The following is a 16,897-nucleotide window of genomic DNA, read 5'->3' as shown; positions in this document are numbered from 1 at the left end:
TATCCAACTTAAACTACATATTCTTCCAAGCATCAAGTGTATTTGAACCCAAAGTGCTACCTTAATTCACTGTGCTGTGTAAAACCATTTTTAACCAGGGCTGAACCCACTTTCTACTTTTCTTGGCAAACCACATCTTTGCCTAAAACCCCACTTTTGACCCCCTTTACCTTTTTGTGAATACATCTCCCCATCCTGCCTACACACCTCACCCCAAAACCTCAGAAAGGTTCTGAAAATTAAATACTTTGACTCTTGGCCTCTGGTTCCCGCAGTTGGGGACTCTGAACTCAGGCCCCCTCCTGTGCCAGGTAGGGGCCACCTTTATGCAATGGGACATAGCCGTTCCCTTGGCTTTTGAAATGCTGCCCAAGCGCCCGAGTGAAGCTACAGTTCTGACCCAAATTTCCTTTGCTATGAGTAAAAATCCACTCCTGTGCCTGACACCAAAGYGCAACGGTCTGTCCGGTTCCCAAAGGATATGCTTCATTCAGCATGTGATGAATTCCCGTTTGGCTAACCAACAAACCTGAGCATTTATCACTCCAGTGTAGCCTGAAATGAACTTCTGTTTTGATTTTTCAGTCCGGCCACTGAGCCACAAAACCAATCCATCCACACCACTCTCTTTCCGAACAATAAATTACACCGGCCTTGCTGTCCAGCACCCCAGTCGCGTTCCCGGCGCCAGTCCCCACCTCGCTTCACCTTTCCCGAGGTCAGCTTCCCCCCTGAGTCCAAGCAAGACAGACAGAGCTGACACGCAGCAAAAACCATGGCTTACTCATCGCCTTCCCTTACACAGCAGCTTCCCTTGCTGCAAGGAAAGCCTCCGTGGTGACCTCCGAGTCCTCACTAGGCAACCGCGCGCCGGGTCCACCCAGCACCAACGGCTTCGTTGCCATCTTCGCTTCCTCCCCGTGGCCCACCCGAGCCCAGCTCTGGCAGTTACAGGAGGTGTTAATAAGCCTTTACAGGGGGAGGAGAGGAAAGGAGCCTGGCAGAGGAAGCCTCGCTGGGGGAAGGGAAGAGACATTCCTGCCTCAGTCATCATGCAACTTTCCCCTTCCTCTTGCTCACTCCCTTGCTGACCTTTGGCCAAGTCTGCCAAAGCTATAAAGGAAAAGGAAAAAAAAAAAAAGAGACAGAGAAACTAAAAAGCAAGACAAGCTGAAAGGACAGGCAGAGACAGAGATGTTATCTCGCCTCTAATAATGATTTATTGTCAAAGGATGGGTGGATGGAGGCAGAGAGAGCTAAGCGTGCTCTTGGTAGGCAGCAGAGAGGATTTGCTGTGGGACATTCAAGGAGGAAAAGTTAGGAGAGGCAGAGACACGCGCACACACACATGCTGAATAGCAGGAAGGAGAAAAAAAACTATGATGAGCGCTGCTAAACTATGCAAACCTGTCCTGAGGCAAGTGGAGGAATTCCCGTGGCTGCCGGTCATTCCCAAACYGGACAGGCCACGAGGACACATAGTCCTGCCCCAGCAGGCAGAGGAGGAGATACCAGCCCACCTCACACATTTCACAAAGCTCATCAAGGGTTTTAAATATGCGATGCRTGTCCAAATACACCAGTCAGCTCTGAAGATATCAACCACAGTTCCTACAACACTATGCCAGGCTTTAACATCCCTGGAGGAAGAGAGAGAGACCTCGGGAGCTCATCTCATCTACCTCCCTGATCCCAGCAGCATCGTTTAAGCACGCACCACATGTATATTAAAGAGCTGCCTAGGCCCCAAATATGAGGTTTACGCAGCTAAATGAGACAAACGATGGGGATGGAGATGCTGTGCTCTAAATCATGGTGGTGTTCCTTGTCTGGACAGGAACAGTCTAATGGCTAAAAGGGGCAGTCCTGCTTCCCCTACCTCCTCCCCCTTCTCCCAGCTGCCCGTTCCTCTCTTGCATTGGCTCTGGTACTTGGCCGATCTTCTGGTGAACCAGTCCACTGAAGGAGCAGAGCATTAATCCAGCGAGCTTCCTGTCCCTGCTGATTCAGTGAGGCTGAACGAGTTCCCGCCAGGCTGGAGAGGGGCCAGGAGAGGGGCCGTGCTGGGAGACAGGGAACGAAGGATGCAGAAGTGGGACCATCTCTTTCAACACTGAGTGATTAGAAAGTTTCCACTGTCTCGTGGAGCATCTGGTGGGGCTGAAGTGCAAAAACATCCCTGTCCTCTTGGGCACAGCTGGAAGAGCTCAAGGCCATCTCCTAGACTGTTCCTGCCAGACACCTTTAACCCCAGAGGATTCAAGCTGTTGCTGCTCCTGATCCACAGGGAATTGTTAGACTCTGCCCCTGAAGACACCAGCCTGCCAGGAGTTCCTGACGTGGTGTGTGAGTTTATTTTGTGTGTAAAGAACCCACTACAGCTTGCACTAACTGTTGAATTTTCAAATATAAATCCAGATTATTGCTATTTTGTTGGCTCAGTTCTGTCAATCATCTTAGAATTTGTCACCTATCACCGATGACAAATAGCTGGTCTCATTCCCGTAGGTTGGCCCTGTGAGACAGGATTASCTGACTGTAGTAAAAAACAGCACCAGTGCAAAAACCCAATCCAGAGCCATCGAATGGAAACAGCATGAGTCAAGGTCACAACTCTGCAGAGCAGGACAGTCAAGGATCAATCATCTAAGGGCAGAACTGCTGGAAGGGCTCGCCAACATCAGTTAAGCTATAGAGTCTTATTCTCTAAGAAACAAAACAATTTGGACAGAGTTGTCCTGCTTAGGAATGGAGATGTCCTTTTAAGAAGCAAATTCATGCACAACTTCTTGATGTAATTAGTAAAGTTTTTTTATGGGGCTTTCCTGTAGCAAAAAATATCACTGATATGAGAAATTCATTTGCTGCTGTCCACATGTCCTTCCATGTGTCTTCAGATTGCTATGCAGTCCCCATGTCCTAGCATGATGACATGGAGGGAACAGCATGTTGTGGAGGGCAGACAGGAGTGGGCAGAGAAAAACTGTGGGAGAACCAGGCCTGGATTTTGTCATGACTTTGATGGGAAGTCGAGGGGAATGGGGAGCCAAGATCTTCCCAGTGAGGTGACACATACTGCTGTGGGTAGAGATTTTGGGGAAGTTATGCTGTTCTTAGCCTCTCTTTCCTCTCCTGATATTTGTGCCTAGACAAGATTCCCAGAGACTTTTTCATCGTTACAGTCACTGTCTGTGAACTCTACTCACAGTATTACTGTGAAGACAAAATGTTTATAACGTGTTTGCGTTCAGATAAAACTTTCCATGTGCGTAAAAAGTCATTACTGGCAGTTCTTTCCCCTCTCCCTCTCCTTTCTCTGCCCAAGGTCTAGAGCAGAACTTATTTTGCTGCAAGCTATTTATGGCCCGACAGAAGCACTATTGACAATTTGAGATTCACAGCTCCATTCCTGGGCGACAAGACAGATTTTCTAAGAAAGTCTTCTACAGTCAGCAGCAGAAGACAAAATCATCTTTAAGACTGCATGGTGAAAATTTCTCTCTCGTTCTTCTGAACATTAACACTTGAGTTTCATTTTATATTTGTCCCCATCTAGGTTTCTACCACCAGCCTGAACCATGCTTACCATCAGCAGGAGTTCAGTCACTGAAATGCTCCCACCCCACTGCCAGGGCTGGGTTTCTACTGCACTAGGCTGGGAGAAATGCCATCTGGGACCTTTCCCCCTCTCCGTCTCTGAGCCAATGCATTTCATTTATTTCAGTCTGTTTTGTCTATTCAGACTGTAAATTCCTCAGGGTAGGGACCCTCTTTCCTGACAAACCGCACCATGTTAGTAGAGTGCCTAACATAAAAGATATCCATCCTTTTCTTCCTGGGCACCTCTTTCCTCTGCTTCCGGATGTTCAGTTGTCTTGGACAGTTTAGAAGTTCACTTCACCTGCTTTTAAGAATCATGATGCTCCCTCGGTAGGGATTTTTTGCAATGTTGGGATTTGCAAACACAACCTTGAACACAGGGGTCTTGGAACAAGTGTTTTTAACTAGTAGAATCACAACAGGCAGGAAAAGCCAACTTGTCCGTGCAGACATAGGTACTCTTATGGTGAGAAGCTTTCATATCCACAAAGCAAATATCAAGAAACCATTACTATAACTCAACGGCTTGGCCAACAGGTGGATAAGGAAAACCTTTGAAGGCATTACCTCCCTGAGGCAGGTATAAATGGGACAGACAAGGACTCGAAAGGGCTCTCCAGTGCTGCTCCTCATGGTGCCGAAGACTTCGCAGAGGAAGGTGATGAAGCCCAGCCAGCGCTCCACGTCCCGCTGCTGCAACTCCTCCCTCATGGTGAAATCCTTCTGCAAGAGGGACAGAGACAACAGGCTGCATCAGCAAAACCGCATTGCCACAGGAGAAGCAACGGCTGTCTAGAGAGAGACTTAAGAGGAAATTGAAACTCAGGGTGGGGGGAGGAAGAGAGACAGACTGACTCTTCAGTAACAAGCGGGGAGATTACTCAACGCAAGCAGAGTGGCTGGAATTTCAAAACTGCAAAGCCACCATAAAGCAGGTACTGCAGAAATAACATCAACCTCTGCAATAACTGTCACAGCCCGAGATAGAGATGACTTCCCCAGTGTCCCGTCTTCCTCCCCACCTCCTCGAACAGGCTTGAGGGCTCTTTTCCACATGCAAAAATAAAACTGAATAAAACCAACAACAAACAGCTGAAACGCAAGAGGAACACAATGAATGCAAGTGGCACAGCTGGGCTTGGTGGACACCAGCTCAGTCTGCCCGTGCCCTTCACTCCTTTATCTTCAGGAGAGGCAGCGCTGACCATGTGTCAGGCCTGGAGATTCCCAGTGCCCCTGGCTGCTCTCCCTGGGAGTCTCATAAGATTATAGCAGAAGACTGGCTCCCTGCCCAACCAGAAGAGGGTCAGGGGAGCACAGAGTTGGCATTAAAAGGTCACTTTGCTCCTGAGCTGCATGATTGCCATGACCAAGGATTATGAGAATGATGTGATCTATGGAGCAACATCAGGATGAAAAGTGCAGAGATGGTTGCCTCCCCACCAGTCTTCCAATCAGAGGGGAAAACAAAAAGGGGTTCACCCAAAAGCAGGATATAAAAACACGTCTGTATGGCAAAGACCAAGTGGAAACATAGAAAAGCAGATAAGAAGTCTTCTAGAGGGCAACACCACTGACTGTGATGATACAAGGGAGCGTGTGCTGCACTCAGAGCTAAGAGCACCTCCCTGACCTCTCAGCGACGCTATAGGAGCTTCTAGCAAGACGCCTCACATGACCTTGCTTGTCTGTCTCCATAGTGACCTTTCCTTGTTGTTAAAAATTAGTAGGTATTATGTAGGGGAAAATTAGAGAACGAGACAAGTTCACGCTCAACAGCGTGTGTTCCCAGTGTGGGTTGCGCAACATGTTAAATCCACCAACTAAATAAATTATCTTGTATCTTTTTCATCTCAGTTTATTCTTACTGCCGGAGACAAAGACATTCCTGCTCCTAATGCCCCAACCTGCAGCTGCACTCTGCAGAGTCAGAGGGAGATAAAAGCCACCACACCAAGGATCGCGCTCATGCCCTGGACAACACACAGCAGATGCTTCTTTTGAAATAAAGGTAGGTAAAGCAGCTACTAAAGAAGGCGAGGCCAAAGCTCAATGATAATTTTCGTGACACAATTGTATGCATGGAAGATCCAAGAAAGAAGTTATTTATGTTTCACTACAAAAGGAAAAAAAGTATTTGCATATGCAGGAAAAAGACTTGTAAAATAACTGAGCCACTTATTAACCAAACAGCGATGACTAATTCCTCCCTACACCCATTTCTGTAAGGCAATTGCCCAACTGTGTCGGCGAATCTGAGACCAACCTGCAGCCAAATACTGCTGGGTCTTTTCACATTTTCTGGGGGAGGTTGCAAAGTTCTTCCTTTCCTTATTGAGCCAGTCCCAGGGTGGTGATGGAGGAGAGAGTGAGTTGCCAGCTCAGATTATCACCCCAGGGTTACTGAATTACCTGTTCTGCACTTTTCACTCAACTTTTAATGCAAAAAACCCAAACCAAACCAAACCAACCAAACAAAAAATGCTTGAAGAAAAATGTCCTTCTGACCATTGAGCAACTAAAAACCCCCAAATATCCAAGTGCTTAGACATGGGAAGGCCATCCTCCCCTTTCCAGCAGGTGAGCCCCAACCTCTTCGGATTTTCCCGCTCTCCATGTTGCAGCTCCATGGACACCGCACTTGCACCATCCGTGGCCAAACCTCGCGCCCCGACGTCCCTCGCTCCAGCCCCACAATGCCCTGTGCCATCCTCTTCTCCACCTCCAGCGCTGAAGGCTCCCTTACAAACCCCAGTTTCCTGCCTGGAAACGTTTGCTGACGCACTGCTGTTTCCTGCAGGGGACCACATCAATCCACCCYGAAAGCCGTTTAATGTTTCGGGATTGCCGGAGCATGCTGGGAAATTCTTCGCTGCTCAGGATAACCACATGAACTCTGGCACTGTGCGTTACACAGAGAAGCCAAAAACAGCCTTGTGCAAGCAGGAAAGAAAAAAAAACACCCCAAAACAACCCCCCCCCCCGGTGTATATATACATATCCCCTGTGGATTTGCTTGGAGAGATTCAGCAGGTAGACACACAAACTACGTTCTGTGTTTTTAAACTTCCTTAAGTAGGCAGTCCTTCTATCATCCCTAAAAGCTATCAGAAACCAGCCAGGCTGGAATACCTTGCCGTTTAAATATGAGATTTATGTTTTGATCATGTCCGGAGAGATGGGTTTGTTGCCAGCTCAAACACTTCAAATAGAAAATACACCTTTCCTTATTTACTGCTGGCAGAGTGCTGCCATCTGCAATAAKTAATTCATGGTCAATTACTGGGAAACTCAGGGGAAAAAATAAAAAAATGCAGAAAACTCTTCCTTTACTTTTCTCCTTCCAACACACTGCTCTGCTTCAGTCTTGCAAAGAAAATCCTCTGAAGCGTGTCGGAGAAATAAATACCTGCCCTGCTTTGAGATCCAATCTGCCTGTTGCTGTTCAGGTCTGAACCAAAGTATCTGCAACCATTGGCTAACTGCTTGGAATGGAAAAAAGCTTTTCTTTGTTATCAATCAGGCATGTGCCATTTTTAACTGTGATCAGGGAGACCAAATTATRTGAGTCTTAGGAGAGCTATCCTTGATGGGATAACAGCTGTAAGGCAACAGGGTGGGAGACCTGGACACTGTTCTTCACCAACACTGAGCCTGGACCTCCCTCCCTGCCCGTCATAGCAGGAGAAAAGGCTTCAAAAAACACTGCAAGATGCCAAAGGCTTCCTCAGGCTGCATCAAGCCTGTCTGACATCTCTCGCCCTCATTCATCAGCAGGAAAAGCCTTCCCCGGAGGACCCTGCTGCTCTGCAGTGATGRCATTTCATCCCGTCCTGCTGGACCTGCTCCACAACCTACTGGATCTTCTGGCATCAGAGGTGTCCCAAGCTCTTCCACAGGAGCTGGCTGACCTGGCACTAATGTTGAACATTTAGCGAAGCAGGAACTTATCCTAGGTTGCTGCAATCCCCCAGATGGTCCAAACCACCGCCTTTTCCAGTGCTTGTACAATTGTGACCTCTGAGCAGGTCCAGGGACAACCCTCAGGCCCACCTCTGCTGCTSTCTGTAACCAAGCTCTCTCCAGCTCTTTGCACTGTGGTGACTACAGTAGAAGACCACAAAATAACATGGGCTCCCATCCCAACCTTCACATGTCAGAGTGGTCCAAGCATGCCTTGCTGCGAGTGGGACAAGAAAGGGGAGGCCTGGTCTGGGATGGGATGGGCCGTAGATGGGAAGTGAGGCAGCACCTCAAGTCCAGGTTTCACCATACGTCACTGTGTGGGTGATGCTACCCAGCAGAGACCTAAAAAAGTACTCTGYTCCTAACTTTGGTGCTGAAAAAGGGCAAAACTCCAGCGAGGATGTGCTGAGAGAGTTTGGGAAATGGAGACAACCTTCTGGTGTTTGTAAATAGAAGATGGCACACCATGGCAGCTGCGCAGCAGACCGATGACCTGGGCTGAAAGGCAGCCCCATCCCCGGCGAGGCTGGCATCCCAGCCTGTTTTGACCCAGAACRGGAGACTGCTGTGAAAACCATCTTGCTTCATTTGTGGCCTCAGGTTGGGCCAAATTTCACTTGCACCCTTGGAGCAGAAGGAAAGAGTCTGCATTTACTTTTCAGCARCCAAGCCGAACTTGCCCTAGTCTCGCATGGGTGTGTCTGCATGGATGTTCCCACAGTGGTGGCAGCTCCCGTAGATGGATCCCAACCGGCTTTAAAGATGGCCCTCCCGTCTCTTTTTTGCAAGGTTAAAGACAGACACCTGCAACTTTTCCCATTTTGCTGTCCTTTCAGCACACCCCACCCCTTCTCTATCAATAACCAAGCTAGATTAACGGTACGCTAAGACGCATTTGTTACACTAACTGCTCATGCACACGTGCATGCAAGCACATACTTGTGCAATTTGTGAAATTACAGAAAGGAAAAAAGGTGCCCTTTCCTGCTTCAGTCCAGACAGAAATGTGGCCCTTCGTACTGTGCTTTTTGAAAACATCCACGCAACTTTAACATTAGCATTCCTAGCCTAAGAAAACTTTCTTGTTTCTTTTTCGTAATAACCCCTCATGCCCAATTCTGTCCCTTCTCATTTCTTCACAGCAACACAATGAATCCATACAAGAGTCCAGGTTTTGCTGAAGTCACCTTCCAGTTGTAAAAGCGGTATAGTCCTTTAACAGCTAGTTTCTGCTGCATTAAAAGAGGGCCTGGATGTCAGTGCATTGCACCCTTTCATCAGCAGCAGAGCAACAGAACGTTTCTTGGCTCTGTTTGTGGAAAAAAAGCACAGAAGATGGACTGCGACAAGATGTCCCAGCTCTGAGAACCCAGAGTCCTGGGACCTTCCCTGGCCCTGGAGTGAACCTGTTGACCCAGGGCTTTTGCCAAATGCCCTGCTGAGGATTATCTCTGGGTAGCAATGGCCACCCACCACCGGGGAGGAGAAACCTGTCCCAAATTCCATGAGTGCTAATTTACTTGAGTGCATTTATTTGTAGCAAATTATTTACTTGACTCCATCCACTGCCGAAGAAAGCATGCTTAGTATTTTAGTGACATGTCATGTCTGAACAACTTTATTCAATGCAGCAACATGCATCCACCCAGCGTCCCAGAACACTTTCCACCGCTAAATAATAAATAATGCCAGAGATGGAAATCTTGGCAGGGCAGACTGGAAAGCATTCTGCTGGCAGATCTGGGATGAAGGCAATCTCAAGGAGCAGCTACAGTGCAGCAAGACTATTTCAGGCTGCATTAGTACTACTCTCATGCTGCTGCTCTGGGTAAAAGTGGGGAAAAGCCTTGCTGTAAAAGCCATTAGCAGGCAGCCTCCGCATCTGGTTAGACAACTGGGCTCTACTCTTGTCTCTGTCTGTATAAAAGTCACTGCACCCTTGTGCATGGTGCCCTGATGTCTCCCTCTGTTAAAGGGAGGTGATACCAGTTTCCTTGACCGAGTAGGAAAAGCACCATACAGCTATTACGTTTTTCGACCATGCTTGCCTACAGTCAAGAAACAACCCCTAGAGACCTGAACCTTGGGGAAAGCCAAACTTGCAGCGCCTGGTGTCTCTCTTCAAAGCATCCCAGAGACCTTCTGCTTCCACCCCACACAGGGTAGCGCTGAGGATGGTTTCATGGCAGGCAGGAGGGAAGTAGCATGGGGAGCTTCGTGCTTAAGTTTGGCCTTAAGGCAGTAGGATTCACTAGTACGACAGCACACAGAAGGGTGAGCTGACACAAACGTCACCCAGATAAGAGGCTGTCTCACCTCCCTTTGCGTGCCCACGTTGCAGACATTTCCGTCTGAGCAGTCTGACAAGACTGCCGTTGTAATCAGTGATCTAGTTGATTTGGTCAACGGAGTTAAGGATGTGATTCATCCGGCCAAACGTAGGCTGTGTGAGTCGAGATGGATTGTACCCTTGACTCTACYGACAGTACTCGCTAGCTCCCCATAGACTATTAAAAGAGTGACAAGGATGAACTGCAAACACCAACAGTTAGCTGGAGAATCCCACCAAGGAGAGAACAGCACTGGGCTAGGGTTTCAAAAACAATGACTCAGGGGGTTGCAGCCTAAACAACTGTATTACTATTATTTGGACTATAAGAACACTTCCAGCAAGACTGGCGACCCAAAGGACTGGGCACAAAAAAAAGGTGCAGAACAATTCAATTGTTTCCCCAAAGAGTTCACAACCAAAACAAAGCCAAGGGGTAGGAGAGGTGAAGATCTGACAGCAAAGAGCGGGCCAGTGACAGACTGGAGAACAAAATCCCTGCCCTGACTCCCCCGCACAGCCACATCCGATAGAATCACATCCTGTAGGCTGTTGATCCTGTAGCTTGTGAGCCACGCTGGAAGAATGACCTGCAGATCTCTGGACCATGAACGCAAAGTGGAACAGAAGATTTCAAAAGGCTGAAGCACACAAAGAAACAAGATGTCATGGCCGCTGCCCTGCCCAATGAACTTTATTTGCTCTGGAAATGCCTCACGCAGTTATATAAAAATAACCTGTGGATTGGCTTGCCCCATGCTTAGGTTGTGATGTCAGTGCAGTAAGCAAATTATCTTTCATCAGTTTGACTGTATTTTTAAACACAAACTTTATTACTAATTCAGGGGTGCCCTAGCCCATAGATAATCTGAGCATGTTTATTGGATGACCTGCCTCCAGTGCTTGTAGTTTAAAATAAAATTTATTTATACCAGGTAGGAAGGTTGATCTCACTTCACTGCCTGGTTTGGGAGAAGAGTTCATTAGAAAACCATGCAGCAAGTGGTGGGGATGCTGATGGGATCTTCAGAGAGGTCTCAGACAGGACATGACAGGGCATAAACCAGAAGGTAGGATGCCAAGCACTTCTTCAGGCATTCATCATGCAGGGCTTCAGCGTATGGGTGTTCAAGGGGCTGAAAGGTAGAAGCAGAGACACCTCTCTTGCTCTCTAAAGCCTGTGCTAAGAGGTCACCTCAGCTCATGCTCTGGAAGAGAGCACCTTGTGTCTGTGTTAGGGATGGCCCATGCTCCTGTTCCCATGGTATGGATGAAGTCTGGGCACAGCTCAGCCCACCATGTGGCATGCCGAGTTTGACCCTTTCTAAGCTTAGCAAGGTCTTTTTGARCTCAGGCTAGTGCTGAGCTTCTGCCAGCAACGGGAACAGAAAATGCCAGTGTTTTGAGGCTCTCCAGTCTTGCACTCTACTTGCAAACTCTACTCCTCATCTCCCAGTATAGATGCAACTCATGTAACATTTCTTGGCCCAGGCATGAGGTTTCTTAAACACCAGGATCAAACTATAAGAGCTGAGAGGACTGGCTACTCCACAGGAGAAGAAAAAAAATCCTTCTTTTCCTCTACCATTTTTTTTGGGCAGAGTCAAGCCAGAAGAGAAGGAATATTGCATTTTGACCATAGGATCTAAGTCCTTGCTCCAGCTCAGACAGCTGCAGCTGAAATTCATCCCCTGGGAGTTTGCCACTCTCTTTTTAAGACAACTCCCAAATAACTCTACCCCAGATCTGGGCCCACCAACTCACGGCTGACAGTGTCAGCAGCAAGTTAGAGGGCAAAAGTTTACAATGGCTTAAAAGTGAGGCTAATTTAAGCATCACCACCTTCTGATGGAGGAAAAAAATTACACATTTGAGCTTGTTGCTCTGTAAACACAGGGCTCTTCTGGCAGCTCTGCTGTTTACTCAGTCATTGTCAAGGAGGCAGGAATTACTGAGTCAGAAATACTGTGCAAAAAATATATATATAATGCTTAGATATCACAGAGATAGGCACTACATAAAAAGCTGAGAGAGGCTGTGCTAATTCCTTGATCTTACTGGCAAGTGCTACAAAAGGTTGGAGCCTTAAATGGCTCTTTGGAAAGGGCCTGCAATATATAAAACAGCTTAAGAGAGCTGCCTGGTACCAGCTGGGACAACATAGACCTATGTTGCTCTTCTTTCCTCCCAATTACACTTACAGACAGGCCTTCCAGAGCTTCTGCTCATGAAAACACCCTCCATCTGCTCCCTCACAAAATCCTCCCAGAAATGACTACGATAAATGACACTGTGTACTTAATATCACTGCCTTTACTATAGGGCTTGGATTATTTTTTAAATACTAGCACTTAGGTCCCAGCTTGGGTTGACTTCTGGAGCCAAGCCTTGCTTCATGGTGAATCTAATCCAGTTAGACAACTAGTTTCATGACCACCAGCTTGCAGATGATATTCAGGAGCTGCTTGAGAAACCTGTGGCAGCAGAAGGGATTGGTCAAGTGTCTCCTGAGCAATGGCTTATACTTGGGCAGGGCCTTAGTTAGGCGGATGATAAAGTGGCCATCAGACCACATCAGCTCCAGCCTCAAGGCAGGCCTGCTGCTCCTCACAGCCCCCCTGAGGGTCAAAACATGCTACATGCTGCTGCCCAGTATGCCACTGATCTCTGCAGACCAAGGATAGACTCAAGGTGGATCAAGGTGGTTGAATCCTGCTGGCTTTGGGGAGTTACCATGACCTGCAGAGCTTAGTGACAGATCCCGGTAACACGGCAGGCTGGAAGCTCATGGCATCTTTTGGGGCAAGATCTACCCTCCTAACAGGAGTCAAGGCAAACGATGCCTTCACAGTGGAAGTACCCTTGCCATGACAGGGATGAGCTTTCAAATCTTGCCTCATTCACAGGGTTTTCTCATTCTCAGGTCAAAAGGAATTGCTGCCTATGTAACTGTGGCCACAAATCAACATGAAGATGGGCAACAGCAACAGTGGACCTCTCAGGTTTCTGGATCAAATCACAGAGCAGYTGAGGTTGGCAGGCACCTCTGGAGATCATCTGGTCCAAACTCATACTCAAGCAGGTTGCCCAGGACCATGTCCAGTTGGGTTTTGAATATCTCCAASSTTGGAGATAYCACAAAAGAGACTTTGGAGGKGACCACATGTAGCAATCCTGTCAGGACTGTTTGCCTGCCTGGGTCTCACTGAGCATCTTCAAAGCAGAGCTACCACCCAAGCTGACAGCTTCCACAGAAATGCCATATTCCACATGGACACAAATATAACAGCTCTTCTACKGTACTAATCTTCTGAATAACTCTGGATGTGGCTAAGGAGTAATAAAGCCTTAGGTTTCTTGTTTCTTTGAAACATCCCTCAAAACTTTCACATACCTGCCAGAAGGAGAGGAGGAAGAGGGAGGTGCCACTTACTTGGATGGGCAAGGACTGTGCTGACAGCCTCCCCACCCTTCACTGTCTGCCCTCACAGATTGTGAAATCCAGACATGGTAAGGGTCATGACATCATTTTGCTTAAGAGCAGGAGGGTTCATCAGGTGGAACCAGCTGTCCTTCCATGGGCCTCTGGCTCCAAAAGGGAACCTTCTCCTCCAAGGACAACCAGGCTCTCTGCCTGAATCTGTTGACACTCCAACTTGTACTCTGTGCGAGGACCACCACATTCCCTGTAGTGATCAGACAGCCTGATGATCGCATACCATGTTCCCCCTCGTGATCACCTCCCTGTGGGAGGTGGCCGTAACCTGCCAGGGAAGAGCGTACCCCCTCAGCTCCACGCTTTGAGTTAGCAAGAGAGAGAAGCTGAGACTGGAACAGTTTATTTGCAGACCCAGCTGTAACTCTTGCAACAGCAGATGGATTTTCTATCCTTAGTCTGGCAGGGGCTAAGAGTGCCCATGATGAGTCATATTGAAATCCCAGGCTCTCGACTCCACCACACCATCCCTTTCCATGCTAGTTCAGCACAGGGACAAAACAAAAAAAAGCAGAGTAAGATGATGATAGCAAAACTTTTTTGGTTAAATGACCAGGGGAGCTAACAGCTTCCAAGCAGAGGGAGCAGGACTAGGCAATACTAATATGGGAGACTGAGGACAGCTCCGGGAAGCAGAGATTTATTTTCAGCTTTGCGTGGGTTCATATCACCTCTGTACCCTGATTTCCCAGCTGGCAAATGGGAACAATTTACTCATCTTCCTTTGCAAAGTGCTTTGGGGTGTGTGACTGAGACATGCAAATCATAACAATTATTATTACTCCAACAAAGGAGCTATTGACATTTAAAACAGATAAGCCTTTTAAATTACAGATGACATTCTGTACGCAGCCTTGCAAAGGTCTGTGCTTCACCCAGCCACGAGGCATTTCACTCCCACAGATTTTCACCACTCTGTTTCCTCTAAGCTGTATCAACACCTATATGAGCATACACTGGCCTCTTTTCAGAGTGTTTTGACCACTTTGGCAAGAGCAGCAAATCCAATCAGTTGCCTTTGAGGTGGACCTTATTTCATCATCCTCACAGCTCTCCAAATCTGCCATGCCTTCCACACCAAGCTCTTCCCAAACATTTATCAGAGGTCTCCAAAGTGTGCTACATGAAGAAGATCTGGGYACAGGCCCTCACCTGACCTGCAGCCACCATCACACAGGCAGCTACCACCCATCAGCTGACAAGARAAATAAGACCTGTTGTAATAAAAGACGCTGACTGATTCTACAACAACCCAAAGATCCTACAGTTGTCAGACAGAAACCACCTACAAGAAGGAAATATAGGTTTTGCCTGTTCTTACCAAGGAAATAGTGTTTCTTCCTCACAAAAGGATTTTGGCAGGAAGGGGAAATTAAGGTCAAAAAAACTCCTGACTCCTCCAAAGATTTGCTGGGAGATGCCGAGTAAACTGCCTAGGACCAGGAACACCCATGCATTTTAAATTCCTCACTTTTTCTGGCACCTCCTCTGCGGTAGCTGATTATCAGAGACATGCAGACTGGAGCCAACAGCAGCTACTGCTACTTCACATATCTGAAAATACGTTACCCAGGTTCCTCATCAGCTCTCATCTCTCTGACCCTCTCTCTCTGGCTCTAAATTTGGGATCAACAGCAACTACCCACCTGATGTGGGTGTCTGAAGACTCGAGTCTGCAATGCCTCTGAGGTCCTTGGGAGCTTCAGAGGCACTAGCAGTTAATTATTGATTCAGTCAAGTTTTACAACACCTGAATGGGAACAGAATAATGGATTTGCAAATATGAAAGTGTTGCTGTTAATCTAGCAGTTGCTAGAGGTGTTGGAGCWCTGTCTCAGTGGGTGCTCTGAGATGACTGAGAGGATGAAGCAGCATAATCTGGACAGCAAGAACAGCAAATACCATTTAGCAGTTGTTCTGGTGTAAAAACCTGCTTTAATGACCCTCTGAATAGATGTATGGTCTGCATGGAAAACACAGAGCATGGGCAGTSTGGAGTAAATCACACTGTCTCCTTATTGCCTCTTTCTTCTTCYCTCTTTTGGAAGAAAAAAGAAAGAGAATTCAGATGTGGCCACATCCTAATAAGACAAGATGTCCCAAGGATCAGTAGAGTTTACAGCCAAGTTGTGCACCAGCAGAAAACCTCATTTTGACCAGAGCACAATATCATCTCTATTAAATTAGAGAGGCATATACCAAACTATTGCAGGGGTATTCCTTCAAATAGTTTTCAAGTAGGGTAATGGGCAGAGCACAGACACYCTGCAAATAGATGGTTAGTCACCAAGAGGAGAGGGACACTTTCAGGGCTGTCAGGTTGCTTCATCAGACAGCTATTTGCCCACGCTTCCTCCAATACAACTTGGTACCTAGGTGACAGAGTTGTCTTCCTTGTTATTCAGTTTTTACTGTCACCCTTCCTTCCAAGCACCTTTCTGGGTTAATGCTGGAGTCACAAACATATGCGAGGGTGTTAGCCTTTGTCTTAGCTGGATAACAGCTATGCATCACCATCACTTAAAGCCCTTTTTCTCCCACAGGTACATGTTTTATGAAGGAGGACACAGGCTCTGTACAAACACACACAGCAAAGAGACAGCACCTCCCCCAACCAGACCTCACAGTCAGAAGGACACATGGATATAGGGAATCAACAAAAGGCAGTGGCTGGAGCATGTCTGCATCCAAACCATTGCCACCTTCTTTGCCACCCTCAAAGAGGGACCTGCACGAAACCCTCCCAGACCACAAATATCCCTTAGGCAATGTAACACATGGAGGACATTAGGCTGGTGTCTTCAAGAGCCAGAAGCCAACCTCTAGATACCTGTGGAGAGTGCCTGGCAGGGAGACAGGGGCCACCAAGGGCCTCAGGGTGCAGAGAGCACCGGGGGGGGTGAAAGCCAGCAGAGGGACACAGAGAGAGGCAGAGCATCCCCAAGGCACTGCAGCATGCCTGGTGCAGAGGGGGCAAGGAGGCACACATGAAAGGCAGGGGGAACAGAGCAACAGTAGCCAAGGTGTAAATAAATGCAAAGGTTGGCATGCCTACATGCAAACAAAAAAACAAAGTAAGCAGGGAAGACAAAAAGAGAAAACATCAGACAAGGAGGGACAGAAAAAGCTGGAGCAGAGGGTGAGGGTGAGGGTAAAAGGACCTCAGCTTCACAGCAAAATGCTGACTGCAAGCAAAGATACCATCTCTGGCTGATTCCTGCTGCATACAGGACTTTATAGTCTTTGTCAATGAGAGGGATCGTCTCCAGCAGCCACCTGCTTTCGCCATCATTTCCTTCAGCTGAGAGAAACAGCTGGCGTTATTGGGCATCTGGCTGCTTGTTAGAGTCGCTGCGACTCATATTGATTGTTTGATTTACTTAAAATCTCCTCACAATGCCAGTTCGTTCCTTCTCCGCTTTTGAACTAAAATTATTACCAGGAATAAAAAAAAAACCTGTGGCTCTGTTCCACCCCAGAGATAGCTCTTTGCAGCTACAGGCGCA

At 47.5% G+C, this 16,897-nt stretch overlaps 1 protein-coding gene across 1 annotated transcript in view; it reads right to left on the bottom strand.

Moving 5' to 3' along the window:
• Positions 1–16,897, bottom strand: part of CTIF (cap binding complex dependent translation initiation factor) — a 180,872-nt gene that overhangs the window by 19,554 nt on the left and 144,421 nt on the right. The window contains exon 11 of the mRNA XM_026092246.1: positions 4,168–4,323. Coding sequence (XP_025948031.1) covers positions 4,168–4,323 — 156 coding nt within the window. The remainder of the gene's footprint in view (positions 1–4,167; positions 4,324–16,897) is intronic.

This window comes from Apteryx rowi, unplaced genomic scaffold (assembly GCF_003343035.1).
Source record: "Apteryx rowi isolate R43461 unplaced genomic scaffold, aptRow1 scaffold_95, whole genome shotgun sequence".
In the NCBI taxonomy this organism is placed as follows: Eukaryota; Metazoa; Chordata; class Aves; order Apterygiformes; family Apterygidae; genus Apteryx; species Apteryx rowi.
The sequence above is the reverse complement of the archived record's forward strand: the minus strand, read 5'-3'. Positions and strand labels throughout refer to the sequence as shown.